This window comes from Gavialis gangeticus, unplaced genomic scaffold, assembly GCF_001723915.1.
Source record: "Gavialis gangeticus isolate Ggan-Ray unplaced genomic scaffold, GavGan_comp1, whole genome shotgun sequence".
NCBI lineage: Eukaryota > Metazoa > Chordata > Crocodylia > Gavialidae > Gavialis > Gavialis gangeticus.
The window spans coordinates 58083408-58100718 of record NW_017728993.1 but is presented as its reverse complement, the minus strand read 5'-3'; the positions used below and the strand labels follow the sequence as shown (position 1 = coordinate 58100718).

The window sequence follows — 17311 nt, the reverse complement described above, 5'->3', positions numbered from 1 at the left end:
ACTAAATCAATAGCTTTGATTTAAAGAAAAAAATGGCAGAGGAGCAAGACATGGAAGCAGGAAAGTAAGTCAGAAAGAAGACACAAGCAGAGGAGACTGGAAATGGGAGACCAAAGGAGAAGAAGAGAGCATATCCAAAGATAAGGAAGGGAAAATCATTTTAAATAAGGCAAAAAGTGCATTGACTTGTTACAGATGAAAAAGAAGAAGGGAAGACAACAGGGGAAAGAGAAAGGTAAGGGGACAGGAGCACAAGGAGTAGAAAGAGGGGGAAGGAATGGTGAAAGGAAGAGAAGCATGGAAACCATGATGGATTCCTGAGAAAAGAGAATGGAGAGGAAAGAAGGGATAAGAGAGGGGAAGAATGGGTGAAAGAAAGAATATGTAAAAGGAGGAGAATATGGAGAATGAGTAACATTAGAAGGCAAGGGAGATGGGTAAGGAAATAAGTGGAGAGAATGGCAGGAATTGGAGGAGGGATCAGGAAATGATGGTGGGCTGAAGTAACTCACGCTGGGGAACAGTATGTGGAAATGTGACAAGTTATTAAAATTAAAAAGATGGAGTTTCCCTAGGTGAATAACCTGATAGCATCACTTTTTCCCTCATAGATTTTTTTTCTGCTGTCCCTTCTCCCACATCAGTCTGTGTCAGTTGAAAGTTTAGCCCTGTTGTTTAAGTGAATTCTACCCTGTTAAATGCCTCATGCTCCATCCTGCAGAGGGTCTGAGCAGCAGGGGCTCTGGTTAGTCTCCCTTAGGCATTGCTCTGACACCTTGACACTGCAATGGCCCATCACCCCCCTGGCACCACTGCTGGACTCCATTACTCATCCTGCCCCTGTATTCCCCTGGGATGAATTTGCAGGTGGTTACAGACACAAGCTCTATGAGACGATCATTCTCCACCATCCGGGACAAACGTACCAACAGCTCCTGGCTGGATGAGTTCTCCATGGAGCGAAGTAGTGAGAACACTTACAAGTCTCGCCGGCGCAGTTACCACTCCTCGCTACAGCTGTCTGCTCGCCGCCTGAATGCAGACTCAGGTTAGCAGGGTTCCTTGCCAGATTCCTCTCCACCAGTTCCAAAGTCTTGTCCAAGGGAGGAATTCACTCCTTTCTAATGTCAGGCAATGTGTACACTATGGGGGTTGAGGACACTATAACTACAATGATACTGCAAAGTCAGCTGGGTCCCCGGTATAGATACAGCTCTCCTGACAGAAGGGTTTTTTCTGCCACTACCCCTATACCAGGGGAAAGTGCTGCAGGCTGAACCCATCTTTGGTGACCACAGCTGCATCCTTGCTGAAGCTCTTGCAGGCAGAGCTACATTGGCTACAGGGTGTGACTTGTGATGAAAAGTTTGTGAGCCAGAGTGATACAGAAGCTGGAAAAGGGAAGGTTATCCTATACCAGGAGACTAAGAGTTGGAGAGAGGGAAGAGGGAGGCAGAATGAGCAGTGGGCAGACTGGGGAAGAAACAGTGTTCTACAAAAGAAGATCCCACAGTCCAAGGGTTTCCAAAATGAGGTGTCAGATCAATTGCAGGGGGCCAGCTGGTGTCCAGTGTTCCAGTCTTGGCTTGGAGACCCCTCCAGCTGAGGCCTGGTGTAGTGTTCCTCCAACTGAGGGAATCTATGAGCATCTTGATTTCACATTTCTATGGTTAACTCCCAACCACAGCCTCAGCCCAAGGCCCTTCTGGCAAACTCTTCTGGTTATAGGGCTGTTCCTGACCTCCTGTTGCTCTGGTCCCTGCCTTCTTGACTGGCAGCAGCATGCATTGGAGTTGCTTAACCACTAAGTACAAGGCCTGGAGCTGCTACACAGATAAAGTCCAAAGGGGGATTTGGAAAGAAAGGGAAACAAGGTCTGTGGACCAGGTTGCAAATAAGTCAATAGAGGACTCAATAATCCTGAGTGAACTGGATTCCAACATGCCCAGGGAGTCGGTGGACTGGGACAAGGATGTGAGTCACATGGGTTCGCCCCTTTACGTGTGACAAGCTGCAACATTCTGTATATCCTGTGGTCTGGAGAGCTCGGACTTGGCAGAGCCAGAGGAGAGGGAGTTTCTGAGTTAAGGCATGGATGAAAACCATAGCCAAGCTGAAAGTGAGGCAGTGGCTTGCATCGGCATGGTTGTGGAGGTGGTGGTAGGCACATTTACAGGCAGAGGAGATGTGGGAGGAGAAGGAAAGTTCAGATGCCAAGATTATAGACAGCAGAAGCAAACTGGAGGTCTGTGCCTAGAAAGGAGGTAGAGTTGTGTTTCAGGCTGCCCAGGCAAAGCATTTCTCTCTCAGATGCTGATTTGATAGAAGCTGAGACACTGTTATAAAGCTTGCTTAGTTAAAACCGGTAGTAAGTACCAAGGAAGGGGGAGGCTCACTACACATGCAGAAAGTTTCATGCAGCCAAGTATATTGAGTGGAAAAGTGATCCTGGAGGTAAATATACATGGATAGCTGAGAAGCCCAAGAAGGCATAAGGCAGGAGCAGGATGAGAACTGAGTCTTACAGGAGTCCATCAAAGTGATATCTTGACATGGAAGATTTTGTCACCAGAGACTAATAATTTTGTCCCCAGAGATTCACCAGGGTCTAATAAGGAGAATCTTTATCAGAGGGAAACACATAGCTTTGCCAGTGGTGTAAAAGGATATAATGGTCCACTGGGTTGAAGAATGAACTGAGAGTGAGGAAGGAGAAAGACATTAGAGACAGCAACCACAGAAAGAGGTCATTAATTTTATGGAGGAGAGCAGTCATCATGCTGTGACAAAACAACTCCAAACTGAAGACAGCCCAGGACAGTGTAGTATGAGAGGGAAATGAAGGGATTGCAATTGCTTGCTAAGGCACCTCAGTGAGGAGTCAAACCATGGTCAGAGGAAGGCCTTGTAAGAAGATGCTGAGCACTGCAGATGGACCCCTCTTGTAGTGGGCTGCAGGGAGTCTCAGGAGTCAGAGGTGTGGAGGCAGCAACATAGATTTGTGGGGTGGGAACAATACGTTTCCCTTCTGCAGGAGGACAAGGGCATTCTTGGCATTAGGGTTAAGGAGACAGCCTCCTCCTAGAGTGGTTATGACCTTGGACTTGGACTTCGAATAGATCAAAACATTCACTGTTGGCTTTCAAGAAGAGACTGAACAGGTATCTCGTCTGGTATGGTATAGGTCCAGCACAAGCTGCATCTGGGCAGGGGTGAGACTAGGTGTCTTCAAGTCCTTCCCAACCCTGTGACTGATTCATTCTGTCCCACTGTGGGCCTCTGGGAAATCTTACTGCCTGCCTTTGTTCTCCCCAGGCCACCGGTCTGATACACATCGTTCAGGTGGCAGAGAACGAGGGCGATCCAAAGAACGCAAGCACCTGCTGTCTCCAGACATCTCCCGCTGCAACTCGGAGGAGAGGAGTCCCCAGGCAGACTGTGAGTCTCCAGAACGGCGGCGTCAATCCAGATCACCCAGCGAGGGAAGGTCGCAGACGCCCAACAGGCAGGTAGGGATGAATTCAACAGAGCAGAAGCTGTCACTCGAGACAGGGATCATGAAATGGGAGAAAGCAAAAAATCATTGGCCTCTGAACTCAAGAAAATGAGTCTGTCTGCTCCATCTCTGGGGCAAGAGGCCTTTGGGTTGTGAGGAGTATATAGAATACTACATTAGTGCTGCCAAACCCTAGCTGCATTTGGAGCTCCATTGCTTAGGTGCCCTTTAAAGGTCCCAAGGCACAGGCCTGTCTCCAAGAGTGTACAATCAACATAGACAAGACAGACGAGTGGCTGGGAGGGAAGCACAGGCACAGAAACATGAATGATTTGCTCCATGTCACAAAGCAGGTCAGGGTGGAGCCTTGAACAGAACCCAGGGCTCCTGAGTCACTCAGATACCCTACACATTAGGGCATGGTACCTGCTTTGTTCAAGGACATTGTTGTATCATCAGAATTCAAAGCGCAAGGTCTGCAGTCAGGAAAAACCAGTGCCCAGAAGCATAAGTGCCCTTCTATAAACTGACTACACTTACAAGTAGCTGTAGGTGAGAAACAGTCCCCAGGCCTCCAGGCTACTGCTCTAAGAAGCCCGTGCCACATACAAAATGCCCCATCATTAAACACTGCATTTTCTTTCTGAATGCAACTGTCACTCTGGATACATAACCTGCTTCTCCACTGCCTCACCCCTTGTGCAGTTATCAGCAATCATGTCAAGTGTGTGTTTGGGTCTCTTGAGTAAAATGTTACCCCCTCTTTATATTGGAATAAATAGCTAAATAAGGTGCAGGGCAGAAGAAAATCCGGCATCTGACATGTAAAAGGGATTGGTCAGGGTATTTCTTCCATTAGCACTGACACAATTCAAGGGGATGTGTCATTGTTGCCACTTCATTTTTGTGAATTGTGAATGGACAAATGGATGATCATGAGGCCCAAAGTCTACGGTTATGAGATCGCTGAAGGAACCTGGGAGGAGCTGATCAGGAAACAGTTTCCATCTCCCTGGTCCCTCTGCTCAAACTTCACCAGGCCTTGTTCTCCCTAGGAGAAGGCTTGTTCTTATCTTGAGTTAGCCTCTTACTGCAGACCATGCCTTGTGTGGTTTGCATACCACTGAGCAGGCCAAGATTTAGGACAGGCTTTCTCATGCTTAACTCATTTTAAGAACACATCTTCTTTCCTAGAGAAGGTACAGCACCAGGAAGCTGATTTTTTTTTTCAGGGCTCTGATGGAGCAGGAAACAGTTTTTGACCCAGCTCTCATCCTCTTCCATTTTGCAGAGCACAGGTTCCTTGAGTGAAAGCTCCATCCCCTCTATATCTGACACCAGCACCCCAAGGAGAGGTCGCCGGCAGCTCCCTCCTGTGCCGCCCAAGCCACGGCCTTTCATCTCGTACACCTCCATGATGCAGCATGCTGGTGACACCTTCCCACAACCTGACGAGAGCGAGGGTGGGTCCCCTCTGCTTTCCAAGGCTCTGGAGACGAATGACACCTGCCTGACCGAGTCTTCCAGCTCTCCGCAGGGAAAGCAGAGCCGGCACTCCACCCCACAGCGCTACATCTCAGAGCCCTACCTGGCCCTGCATGATGACTCCCACGCCTCAGACTGCGGCGAGGAGGAGACACTCACCTTCGAGGCTGCTGTCGCCACCAGCCTTGGCCGCTCCAACACAATTGGCTCAGCCCCTCCGATGAGGCACAGCTGGCAGATGCCCAATGGGCATTACCGGAGGAGGAGGAGAGGGGCGGCACAGGGGGTGATGTGTGGGGCTAGCATTAATGTGCTAAGTGATACGGAGGAAGATGACAAGTGCTAGAGGCCGCTGCCCCCTCCAATGCATGCTCTTCGCCACGCCTGGGAATGAAATGAAACCAAAATCAAATGCAGGAGAAACAAAATTCTTTGTGCAAAAAAAAAAATGTCAACCCCTGGATTCCTTTTCTTCTTTCCTTTTTTTTTTTTCTGCACAGAGGAGCAGCATTTGATTAGCTTGTGCAACCATGGCCTGGTCAGCTGCTTGTGCTGGTGAGATGAGTGTGAAATGGCCCCTCCCAAGAGAAATGGGACTGCGTGCCTAGGGGAATCATGAGTGTACTTCCCTCTGCTGCAGAGAACACAGCAGGAAGAAACTAGGCCCCTGGGGTTTGTTTTTTATCATCCTTTGCCCCTTGAGGCTTGGCCAAAAAAAAAAGAAACACAACCCCAGCAGGTGGCTTTAGGCACGTTTTATTTTTCCCTTGGGAAGCCAGAGAGCAGATGGATAGAGGCAGACTCAGGGCCCTTCAAGAGGTGCACACACTATTGCTCAGGGCCTTTGGCACTGCCTGGCATTTTTGGTTTGCTTCCCAAACATTTCAGCAACAAAACGGAAAGGAGGAATGTGTTGGGAGGGGAGGGGCGCAGGAGCAGGATCATTTGGGTTCAGCGACAGACAGCAGCTGCTGTGCACGATGGAAGGCGATCAATGTGAGTGAAACCAAACCAAAATGGCTTGTACCATGGGGAGATTAAAGGGGAGGGGGCGGGTAGGAAATGGTGCTGCTGATTGTAACCCATCTCGCTCGTACATATATTTATTTATATACCAAGAACTATAGGTGTGTGTGTATATACGGTATGTGTGTGTATATATATTTATATGCTGTATATATAAAGATATACACATACATGTGTTTGTTTTAGTAAACTGGCATGTGATCTAACCAGGGCCACCCTCACCCAGAGGTTCCCAGGACAGTAGATGAGCTCTTTTATTGACCAAGGTGCCAAATACGAGTTTTTCCTTCCCTGAGTCCTGATCACATAGACAAACCAGGTGGGATGAGGCCTCTCTTTCACTCTGCCTGGAGGGTGGCAGACAAGCTTTTATGACATGAAAAATGTAGTGAATGGTAGATCTGAAGCAAAAGGAGGAGCTGCCACTGTGACATTACTGAGGGTAGTGGTTGTACTGCTGAGCCATTATTTTTGCAACTAGATTGACTGCCAGCTAGACTGAGGATCTGACGTTGTGCCAAGGATGTTACAGCCACCTGTTCTAGTGCCAGTGCTGTGCAGTCCTCTCTGGACTGTGTGACCATAGGATCTAGAAGGCAGGGTAGGGTGGTACTTTGGAGGCTACTCATGGGATGCAGAGAAAGGAGTGGGAACATCCAGTACCCCAGTACCTCCCTGCTCCCTCTTGTGAGCATGGCTGGCTTGGCATCATGTTTTCTCTCGCCCTTACCGCTCAGGTGCTTGTCACTGATGCATGGAAATCTCTGTGTACTCAGTGTCCGATATAAAGCCCTCTGATGGCAGCAAAAATCTGCCTGCAACTTCAGTGGGCTTTGGATCGGGTCCTTGTTGATCCCTCTGTGCCTGACACGTTGTGCATTAGCAAACTGTTTTGGCGTGAATGAGTAGACTGAGTCCTACTGGTTCACTCTAGTGCCTTCTGGCATTGATTTTTAGGAGAGCGGGGCAGAGGTAGCTCTGAATGCTGCCAGAAAGATATGGTGCCAGCCATGGTTAAATCAGTTAGGAATAGGCAGACAGTTTGAGAAGCAAAGCCCCTCCTGAGCCTCTCTCAACAAGAACACAAAAATGCCATCTAGCCAGTATCCTGTCTCTGAACGTGGCAGAAGAGGATGCTACAGAGAGAGCGCACTGAACTGGATATCTCTAAAGTGATCTATCCCCTATTCAATACCCTCCACCATTATTAGTTTAAAGATGCTGTTCAACAGCCATTAATAGATCTACTATCCATGAGTTATCTAGTCTCTTTTTGAACTTGGCTATGCTATCTGCCTCTACCACCTCTTGTGGCAATGAATTCTACAAGTTTACTACACATTGGGTAAAAATTCTTTATCTGTGCCTCTAGAGCAGGACTAGGTTGCCTAGTCAGACCCCTCACATTTCTCCCCAAGGTTTCCCTGGGAGTTGAATACATACCCACCCAGCCCTCAGCCAAGAGATCTAGAATCAATGCCTCATTCCCCATTCTCACCCCACGACTGAAGCATCAAGCAAGAAATTCCTCAAAGCAAACTTCATGGATTAGAAAGGAGATTAAAAGTGGGAGGGTTGGGCAGTTGACATGGAAAATGTGACCATCAGAAATGAACCTTCTTCCCCTACAGCTGGATCTCAGCAAAGAGGAACACTAATATATATCAGCCCTTGGAGATCAACCTGCAGACACAAAGTTACAGACAGAAAGACTCAACAACCACCACTGATTAAAGGTATAGGCAGCATAATTGCTTTTCCAATTGCAGGAACTGGTCTAGGCCTTCATCACCACAACCATTGGAATCTCCCCTGGGCTTGTCAGGGGCTGTGTGAAATTGCCTTTGGAGGGCACTGATCTGGTACTGGAGACCACTGGGCCATGTGGAACTGAAAAGGGTTTGTCTGAGTAACTTTAAAGATGACTGAAGCATTTGTGGCACTGGCCTGGGGAGGCTGTGTTACTCAGGGGTATCACCAGGTCAACCCAGAGACAGCCCCGTTCAGTTATTTTCACCACACCACCATGTAACAGTGAAATCAGTCTATTCTAGGGAAGTTTATATAATTGTACAGGGACTCTTTATTGTATCCCTTAATCTGTAACACAGGGTGCCTTAATTTGTTCAAGTTCTATGTACAGTGCTCAGAGGGCAAAAAATTACACCTGAAAATGTTTAAACACCTCTCAAAATGACCTAGTATGAGCTCTGCTAATAACAAACACATCATGACTTTAAGGTCCTGTGTCTCATTGCCCTTAAGGGATAAAAGTAGCATGCCACGCATCTCCCCTTTCTACTGGTATAGGGAGCCTGAGGGAGCTTGGCATCCAAATCCCATTGGTAGGTCTACAGATATTGGGCACCAAGCTCCCATCTGTGCCTTTCAAAATCTCTGCCTAGAACTCCTATTTCTAGCTCTGGAACCTCATGAAGTATTGTACAATCAATCTGTCCCTGCCCCAAGAAGTGTTATTTCTCCTAGAACAGGTCTTTGCCCTTTCTGACTCATAAAGGGACACATTCTGTATGTGAGGGAAAGGAAGAAATATTCTTATGGCAGCCTAGAAAGGTCCCCACCCCCTGGGCACTTCCTCATGGCTGGGCCCAGTACTGCAGTGGTTCTTTCTCAGTTTCTTCATCAGCTTTTCCTACCTGTGCTAGTGACTTGTGGATCTACCCTTCAGCCTAATTGTTATGAATGATCCAACCCTCCCTGCCAGGGTGCCAGAGACAGTCATGGTCCAGGACAAGCAAGAAATGAAGGAATATTTGCCCCATTAAAGCTTAGTCCTTTGTGCCCCTTGAAGGTTATTCATTCATAGCTCCATTTCATCCATATTCATCCATTTCCTTAGCTCACCACTCAGCCCAACTCTTTTTCCCATATAAGCTACATTCAAACGTGAATGATCATTACTGGACCCCAGGTAAAATTAAATGGGCCAATGCTAGGTCTGCTTTCATTCCAGGAAGACTTTGACCAGCCACAGTCCTGGTCAGGAAGGCCCCATCCCCAATGAGAGATATTTGTCTCTGCTCCTTCCCTGCCCACCTCCAGCTGCTTGAACTCTCACTCCTGTTCAGCCCCCTTCCACAGGCCTGACACTCATGACGTGCAGCAGGCAGGGTTGATTTTCCCCTCCCCACACTGTACACTAAGCCTTTCCAGCTTGCATGGGGATTGCGCTCACCATCACAGGCGGAGCGCTGAATCTGCTCAGGGCTTTCAAATGTCAGAACCGGTTCCAGTGGGAGATGGGGTTTATGAGCAGAGTGCATTTCACTTGCATGTTTCTGTGCCTCAGCAGCAACCTAGCCCAGAGTTTTCCACTTTCTATCACATCCTTTGCTCTGCCTCTTCTTCCATAGCCCTATAGTGTAGCCACACATGTGGCACCTGTGTGGAGAATGTGTCTATCACTTGCACTGAAGCATGTGTCTGTGTCTGTGTACGTGTGTGGCTTGCTTATATGCAGAGAGGTAGTTAGGCATGTTAGTCTGAAGTCAGTCGGAAGGCAAGATAGACATGCAGCTTTATAAACTAACTGAATAAGATCTAAAAGGAGAGCACACGCTTTCGTGAACCCAAGTTCACTTCATCAGTTGCTGTGAAGGGGCAGCACAGAGAAGAGTATGAAGTGGAGTAAGTGATTAGAATACAGTGAGTAGGAAAGCAGGAGCGAAGAGGAAGGCAGCGGGGAGTGCTGTGAGAGGGATCCATGCAAAGAACCCATTGGCAGCCAATCCTGAACAGGGCTGATTTCCTCTTGGGAAGCTGTGTGATTTTAGGCTGAAGAAGTCCATGGGGCTTTTCTTCTGTCTTTCACCTGAGCCTTGCCCTTCACTTTCAGGAAAGCATGTACAGAAGCAGCCTTGTGCCCTGCCCCCAGTTTGCAGTATCTGCCACTGTTGTTTGAGCAGAGCCCAAGCACAGATTGAAACATTTCTTCTCCCATGCAGAGGTGTTTCCACAGTAGCAGAGGTGGATGGCAGATTTTCACTACCAGTCCGAGGCCATGGACTTGGGAGCCCATGCCTATGCAGCCAAACATTTAAGTGCAAGCTTAATTTTGCTAATTAAATTGCATAAATGCTCTACTGGCCTGCAGCTCTGGTGCAGCCAGGGTATCTCAGTGCAGATTGGAAGGCAGCACAGCCTCTGAACTGATTTGTCTGTAGTCATCTTTTGACTGACATTTGGTTTCCCTTTCCTAAAGTTCAGTAAGCCCAGTCTGAGAGAGGAGGACTCTCCCCACACCTTACAGAAAACGATCCCTAACATATATGCATATTCCCAATACACACTTATCTCTCCCCCCACATATATACACATAAACACCCTGGAACAAACCAGCAGCAGATGCCAAACAGCATTAGTAATATGCCTGTATTATAGAGCATCTTTCATTGCAACATAAGGCATTTATGAAAATGGCTCAGGCTTGCTAGTGCTGATATTGGAAAGCGATTGCAAGAGGGTTCACGATAAGGGGCAACATGGGGATCAGGGTTATTGTCCAGGTGCTGTGAGAGGGGTGAGCAGGTTTGCTTGCAGCACTGGGACAGTGGATCTGAGAGGCATGTGCTCATCTGCAGAGTTGAAAAGGTTGATCCATCTGGGATAGCTTCCTAATGTATAATTTTACTGTTTAAAATCCAGCATGTGGCTGAATTCCAGCTCCAGTGGTAATTGATCTAGTAATTCCATTCTGCCAGTCTGACTTCCTGCCACAGATTCAAAGGCACGTGCTGGGCTTCACTCACTGTGACAGAGAGATGTAGGTGTAGCACAACTGTTCTGCTTCCACCTCAGAGGAAGTTGCATTTAGGGAGGATATGTTGTGGTCTTTGTACTTGGCCCCTGTGAAGCCCATGAGAGTTTTGCCATTTACTTGTGCATGTCTAGGGTTTGCCTGTGGTCTGTGCAAGTGCTTTGGAACAGAAGATATTCTGTAAAAGAAATATCCATTGCAGTAGATTATTGGAGTCAGTTGGTGACTGCTGGATTCTGAACCCAGAATTCTGGTTGTGTGTGTATGTGTGCATGCACTCATATGCATGTCAGGGTCAGGGAAGAAGCTATCCTCTGAATACACATGTTTTGGGATGGTTTAACTGGGAACTGTGGTGGCCCTTGCCCCTCACCTCTTTCATCTGTTCCTTCCTTTCTGTCTTTGGGTGGAGGTGTTGCATGTCATTCAGGTTGCCCAGCACCCAAGACCAACCAAAATCTTACCCTAGACAAGTGGCATTTTATTCTGTGCTTTCTACTGGGTAAGTCACTGCTCTGGACTTAGGAATCCTGGGTTCATTAACCAGCACTACATCTGCAAGTAAAACCAGCATCCCACTGCATTTTCTGAGTTTGTGGGAGAGAGGTGTTGATTTAAAAAATCTCAACCAGCTCTAAGAATTGCACAGTTCTTGAGGGACGATCATGATCTACACATGTCTCACTCCAGAGAATGACTGCCACATTCTTGTACTGACTAAACCCATCCACCCACCCACTTTCTCAGAATGCCCCTTCCAGGCTGCAAATTCCTTCCCCTTCCCTAGTTTATTGACCCAGTCTCAACAATTAACCCATCCTTGGACAAGCTGTTTCAGCTGCTGAAGACACACACACATGCGCATATACAGCACCTCTTCAAGTTACTTGAACCACCTTTATCCACCTGTTTGTGTTCTCTTATCCAGCAAGCAAGATGGCTCCCTGGCTCAGCTCCCAGCATGTCCTATTTGTGGGTTTTGTGGCTTGCTTATATGCAGAGAGGTAGTTAGGCATGTTAGTCTGAAGTCAGTCAGAAGGCAAGATAGACATGCAACTTTATAAACTAACTGAATGAGATCTAAAAGGAGAGCACACACTTTTGTGAACCCAAGTCTAAAGTCGTGAACCCAGATTCTAAAGTCATGCACATTAATTCACTGCCATCCAAAGTCCTTTTTAATTTTAGCATTAATGGTAAACACTTTGCAGGATCTTTCTACCTCATTGCACTCATTTTCATCAACATCTGCCCTATACATCAAATTCTACAGAAAGGAAGCAGTTATGTTTAATAAGTTACCTGTTTGTGGTTTTCAGGTCCTCACACAATACAATGATGATGTATTAAGTTACAAGTGACAGGAAGGGCAGATTCTCCTTGCCAGTTAGGGGTGTGGCTCTGATTCTCAGGGTTTGAGGGCACGCTGTGTTTAACATCTAATTGTATTGGGTGGGGCACTCTCTCAGGTGCTTCAGAATCAGTTTGGGAGAGAGAGTTCTGGGTTGTGGAAAGAGGATCCAGCCTGAGTCATTTGTATTTGGCCCAGAGATGTGGGGCTGTTTGGGTCCAGGAAGCTGGTTCAAGATCCCTGCTTGTCTCTGGTATCAAAAGGCTTTCTGGTGCAGCATCTAGGTACCAAGGACAGCTCCCCTGAAGCATGGGTGTTCTTACCCAGGAGAATATATATATAACCCCAGGCAGAGGAATGCAGTAGAGACACTATATGAACATACCTAATGGGATGGATGAATATCAGGTGAAGGCTGAACAGGCCCCCTTGATGTCTGTCCAAAGTACAGCAAAGGTGGCTATCAAGGCCCATTGGTTTCTTTTCAATCTTTTAAATCCTTCATTATGAGAAATGTAAGGACATACTCAGGGGATTTTGTGACCCAAATTTTTAATTAGCAAGTGAGATTGAATTTGAGGAAGGTGGGCACTCTGTTCAAGCATCAGCTGAATGTGCTAGCCAGCAGTCTTAGTAGACATGTGCTAGGGCCCTGCTGTACTGGAGTAGGCCAGAACAAGCCCCACGGACACTTGGACTATAACTGTTGCAATCTGAAGGCTTCTTTCTGGCTGGCTGGTTGTTTCTAACTACGTGTCATTGTTCTGATGCACTGTAGCAGGTATTTGAAGCTTGAGACCCCCTCAGATTAAGATACTATTTGATGTGGAATCCAGTTCAGGTTTTTTTGGATCCCCCTCATCTGGTCCCCACCCCCTCAATGTTGTCAGGCAGCTATAGAGTAGCAAAGGCCTGTGATACTTTGCAGCACAGCAAAACTGCAAGACATTCAAGAGCTGCTGAGCATTGGTTCTGGGGTCTTGAGTGTCACTGAGGCCATAGATTTGAATGAGCATGTCCTCAGTGGTATATGGGACCCATTTGTGCCCTCCCTACCCCAAGGACCCCTTTCAGTTTTCTGTGGAAATAGACTTTCATTTAAATAAACCGAAAGTTTCTCCGGCATTGAGAAGAATTTAAAGCAATGCTAGGATGGTTTGAGCTTGGTCTGAAACCCACTGAACTCAATGGAGAGACTCCACTTGATTCCCAGAGACCATGAAACAGGCCCTCATTGGGGGTACAAAAGATTTGAGGTCCTGGCTGGTGCTGACTGCTGCAAATCCCAGTGACAAATGGAAGCAAGAAATGCTCGGCACCTCTCTCTTGATCATCAGGTGAACATTACCCTACTCAGATTCACTACCTACAGCAATGAGCATGAAAGCAGTAAAGGTCAACATTGTCAACCATTTCACAGATGATCACTTGAGCTCTTGGGTAGGTGTAGCGTCATTACTGGGTTCCCCTAGTTATGATTCCAGCTGAGCCAGGGAGTGACCTGTACCATCCTAACATCTGATAAATACCTAAATGCATCACAGCCAAGTACTTCAGAAATGACCAGAAGTCAACCACTGTGGGCCCCTCAGGTCAGAGAGTCAGTCTTTGGTTCCTCAGCACTAGTAAGGTAATAGTGTTGTTGCTACTAGATCATTCTAAACCTCTCTTGGAAGGGCAGATCTCCCCATGGTACAAATTGTTAGGAAAGGAGGTGGTTGTGGTCAGGCAGATGTGGTGAGATGATGGTATTGTAAATAAGGGGGGAGGGAAGGGTGCATCTTGACCTTCTAAATGCAAAAAGATTTATGACAATAAGCCATGCTCTGTGTAAATACATTATTGGGGTGGGGGTGGGGCTCTGTGTGTGCATTAGTTGGGTGAAGGGAGTTATAAGGGGAGGGGTCTTGTTTCATGTTGATTTTAAAGCTTATACCTTATTTCTTATTCTTACAGTCATGACTGAGACCAGCAAGTGTGCAATGAAGTTTATAAGAGTTTTGAAATATTTCCTAGCAGTTTTTTAAAGACCTATTTTAAGGTTACTATCACTTCAACCCACGGTCTGGTCTCTCTCCCCTACAAAAGCTCTTAACTGTTTCCCCCCTATTGAAGGGTAGGTGCATATCCTCCTGCCCCTGGGAATCTAGATTGAGCACTGGTATGTGCCATCACAGAAAGGAGTTGGGCCTCTTTCAGCTCGGCAGCTGGCCATGAGACTTCTGGCTGGGCCATATCTAAAGGCTGGAACTGGGATCCAGTCATGGCTACAGATGATTCTCCAAGGAGTGAAGTCTTGATGCTGGATGAAAACAGTTGGCTCATTAGACTCTGAAGAATAACCCAGAAGTGGATTCAGGTGTGTCTGAATGCAGCAGGATTCAGTTTCAAAACTAGTGATTGCACCCAAAACTTGTAATGGGGCTGAGACAGAGTAGAGAGATCTGGCTAGGCATTTACACTGAGCTTATTGCCATAATGTCTGAGCAGCAAAGGAGGCTGGGCTGCCTCCATGCACCACATCATTCCCAGGTTAGTGTTGAAGTGTTGTGGTTTTCTCTGATTCAGAATGGAGACTTAGTCTCTCTCCAAGTGCTGGAGCCAAGAAGCTCAAATGATCTTGGTGGTAGGAGAGATGTGTCCAACTGGGCGCTAAAGCTTTGCTATAGGATGGAGACAGAGCCTCTCTCTAGCTGCTGATGCTGCCAACAGAAGGAGCTGTGCACTTTCCTGCTCTTAAATGGAATGTCCTGCCCCATGCCCACCTTCATGGCACAAGCACTTCCTAATGCATTTGGACTGGGAGGTGGAAGCATTTTCATCTTAGCGTGGTGCCCTTTGGACACCACAGGTGGAGAAAGGCGTAGGTTTTTGTTGGTATCTCCAACATAGGTGCCCCAAACTATTCCTTTTGAAACAGCCTTGGTCATGAGCAGGCATCAATTAAATGTACAGACTGGACAAGTTAGCTGGAACCACAAAACGGGGAAAGAGAATCTATAAAAGTCAAAGAGTCATTACAATAAAGCACTGAGGGACAAATGGAATCCATGTAACAGGAGCAGAATTTGCCTGAAATGAGAGCTTAAATATTGCCACCCATATTCTTTAGTAGCTCTCCATCAAGTTATCCTTGGATGAGCATTGTCATACATTATATAGCTACCAGCTGGCTCACTGAAAATTTATTTGAAGTTCATGAACCAGGTAACAAGCATACAGCAACAGCACAGAGTCTGAACCCAAGTAGAGCTTTTATTCATATATACTGGTGTTTTATTAACATATAGAAATTCTTTGTATGAAGGTAAACCATGCTGATGGGAATGGTTCTTTTCAGTGGCACTGTGAGAATGGACTGATTCCATCTACTTGGCAGAATCTATAATTTGTTTACCCTTGTAGAAGTGGTGAGATATGCCCAAGGGGTCATTGAATTTGAAAGCAAATGGGGACAATACAGTATCTTAGAGCACAGGCTGTAAAACCAAAAAAAAAAAAAAAAAGGGAAAAAGAGACCAGGAAAAAGACTACAACTAGGAGAGAGGATGTTTTCAAGGTACTTCTGCAACCTGCATACCCTTTTTTTAAGTCTCTGGACTAATTTTGCTTCTGTATAATATCTCTTCAATGGCCTAAAGAAGGTTTTACAGCCAAAAGAACCTTTCTTCACCTTGGATATATCCATAGGATACTTATTGCTGCTAAGATCTCAGCCTGTGGTCAGGCTCAAGAATCACTGCTGTACTTTGAGCAAGCTGTCCAAAACCAAGGGGACTTTTATTTCATTGCAACCAGAAGATGACCTTTTTGACTTCAATTGCCCTTCAACTTAGCAGAGGGAAAACTGAGAAGAGGGCTATGGCAGGACATGGGGAGGGGAGCATTTAACAAGAATTCCTTGCAGAGAATGGGCTATGACAGGGTGTAGAGAGAAAGAGGAAATCAGGACAAAGATGTTGGTGTCTATGTACAGATCTAGTGTTTCAAGATTAACCTGACCCCAGCTCAGTACACTCCAGTAAGAAGTGCACTGATACAGTGCTAGTACCCATGCATGGCTGGCAACTTGTTCCCAACCTGGTACTGTAAGACATCTAACAATGGTGAGCAGCAGTTGTTGCCTGTGGAGTTGGATCAATGCAGTTTTCATCTCAGTCAGTTTACGGAGTGTGGGAAGACAGGGTAAGAGGAAGCTGCTGATAACATGTGCTGTGTACTAAATAAGGTAGCACACAGCATCCCCCTCTGGGTTTTTTCAGTAGCCATGTCCTGGCTTATTCAGCCCGAGTTTGAGATCTGCTCCGGTAAATGTAGTTCTTATTGGCAGCCCACAGCCATGATCCCTGGAAAGGTATTGGTGCACCTCTCCCAGAGCCAGAGGCTGATTCCAACACTGCATGTTGGCGAGGTGGATATATTGTAACATACATGCTCATTTGGATCCAAAAAGGAAACAGAAATGACGACAACAAGAAAAGAGAAAAATGTAAAACTTTAATGTTTTTTGTCAAAGGAAAAAAATAAAATCTTGTTGTAAAGAATTAATTCAGTTGCTTGCTTTTATTTCTCCTTTTAGTACCCTAGTAGCACCTGCAAGTCTCAGATGAGTTCAGGGCCCTAGCATACAGGACCCTGGACAGACTCATGGTAGGAGACTACCTTGCTCCAAGAAGCTTATGGTCTAAAGGTCTGGAGGGCAGACAGACAGAGAACTGAAGTCATTTACCCAAAGCCAAAAAGCAACACAGTGGCAGACAGGTCCCTGGGGGTGGTAAATGCAGGTACAATGATGTAAACCAGCGGAGGCTCTGTCCCCATATCACCTGAGTCCTAGGGCCTGGACACACACATTGCTCTGGCTGACATGACCAGCATGAGGGTGGCATGCATAGACAATCTCTAGGGAGCTAGTACACAGTTTGTGCAGCCTCAGCAGTAAATTCTGCAGATCCACACAGTTCCTGTGCATTTCAAGGGGCAGCACTTAGATGCCTCCAGTCACCCAGAGGTGCATGGCCCTCCATTCATGCCAACAGGGAATTTTAATCTGTGCTGAGATGCCTTTGGTCATAATTCTGCTTCCCTCTAACTGCATAAGGAACACACATCTAGCAGAGCTTCAGACCTGAGCAGATAGCTGTTTACCTGGTCAGGAGCATGACAACCTTACCCC

General features: G+C 46.7%; 1 protein-coding gene across 4 annotated transcripts in view; it reads left to right on the top strand.

Moving 5' to 3' along the window:
• CACNA1E (calcium voltage-gated channel subunit alpha1 E) overlaps positions 1-16069 on the top strand; it is a 312745-nt gene extending 296676 nt beyond the window's left edge. For all 4 annotated transcript variants that reach the window (XM_019501773.1, XM_019501772.1, XM_019501771.1 and 1 more), the window contains 3 exons: positions 868-1048; positions 3316-3509; positions 4788-16069. In XM_019501773.1, the coding sequence (XP_019357318.1) occupies positions 868-1048; positions 3316-3509; positions 4788-5327 (915 nt within the window). In that variant the 3' untranslated portion in view covers positions 5328-16069. The remainder of the gene's footprint in view (positions 1-867; positions 1049-3315; positions 3510-4787) is intronic.
• The last annotated feature ends 1242 nt before the right edge of the window (positions 16070-17311 follow it).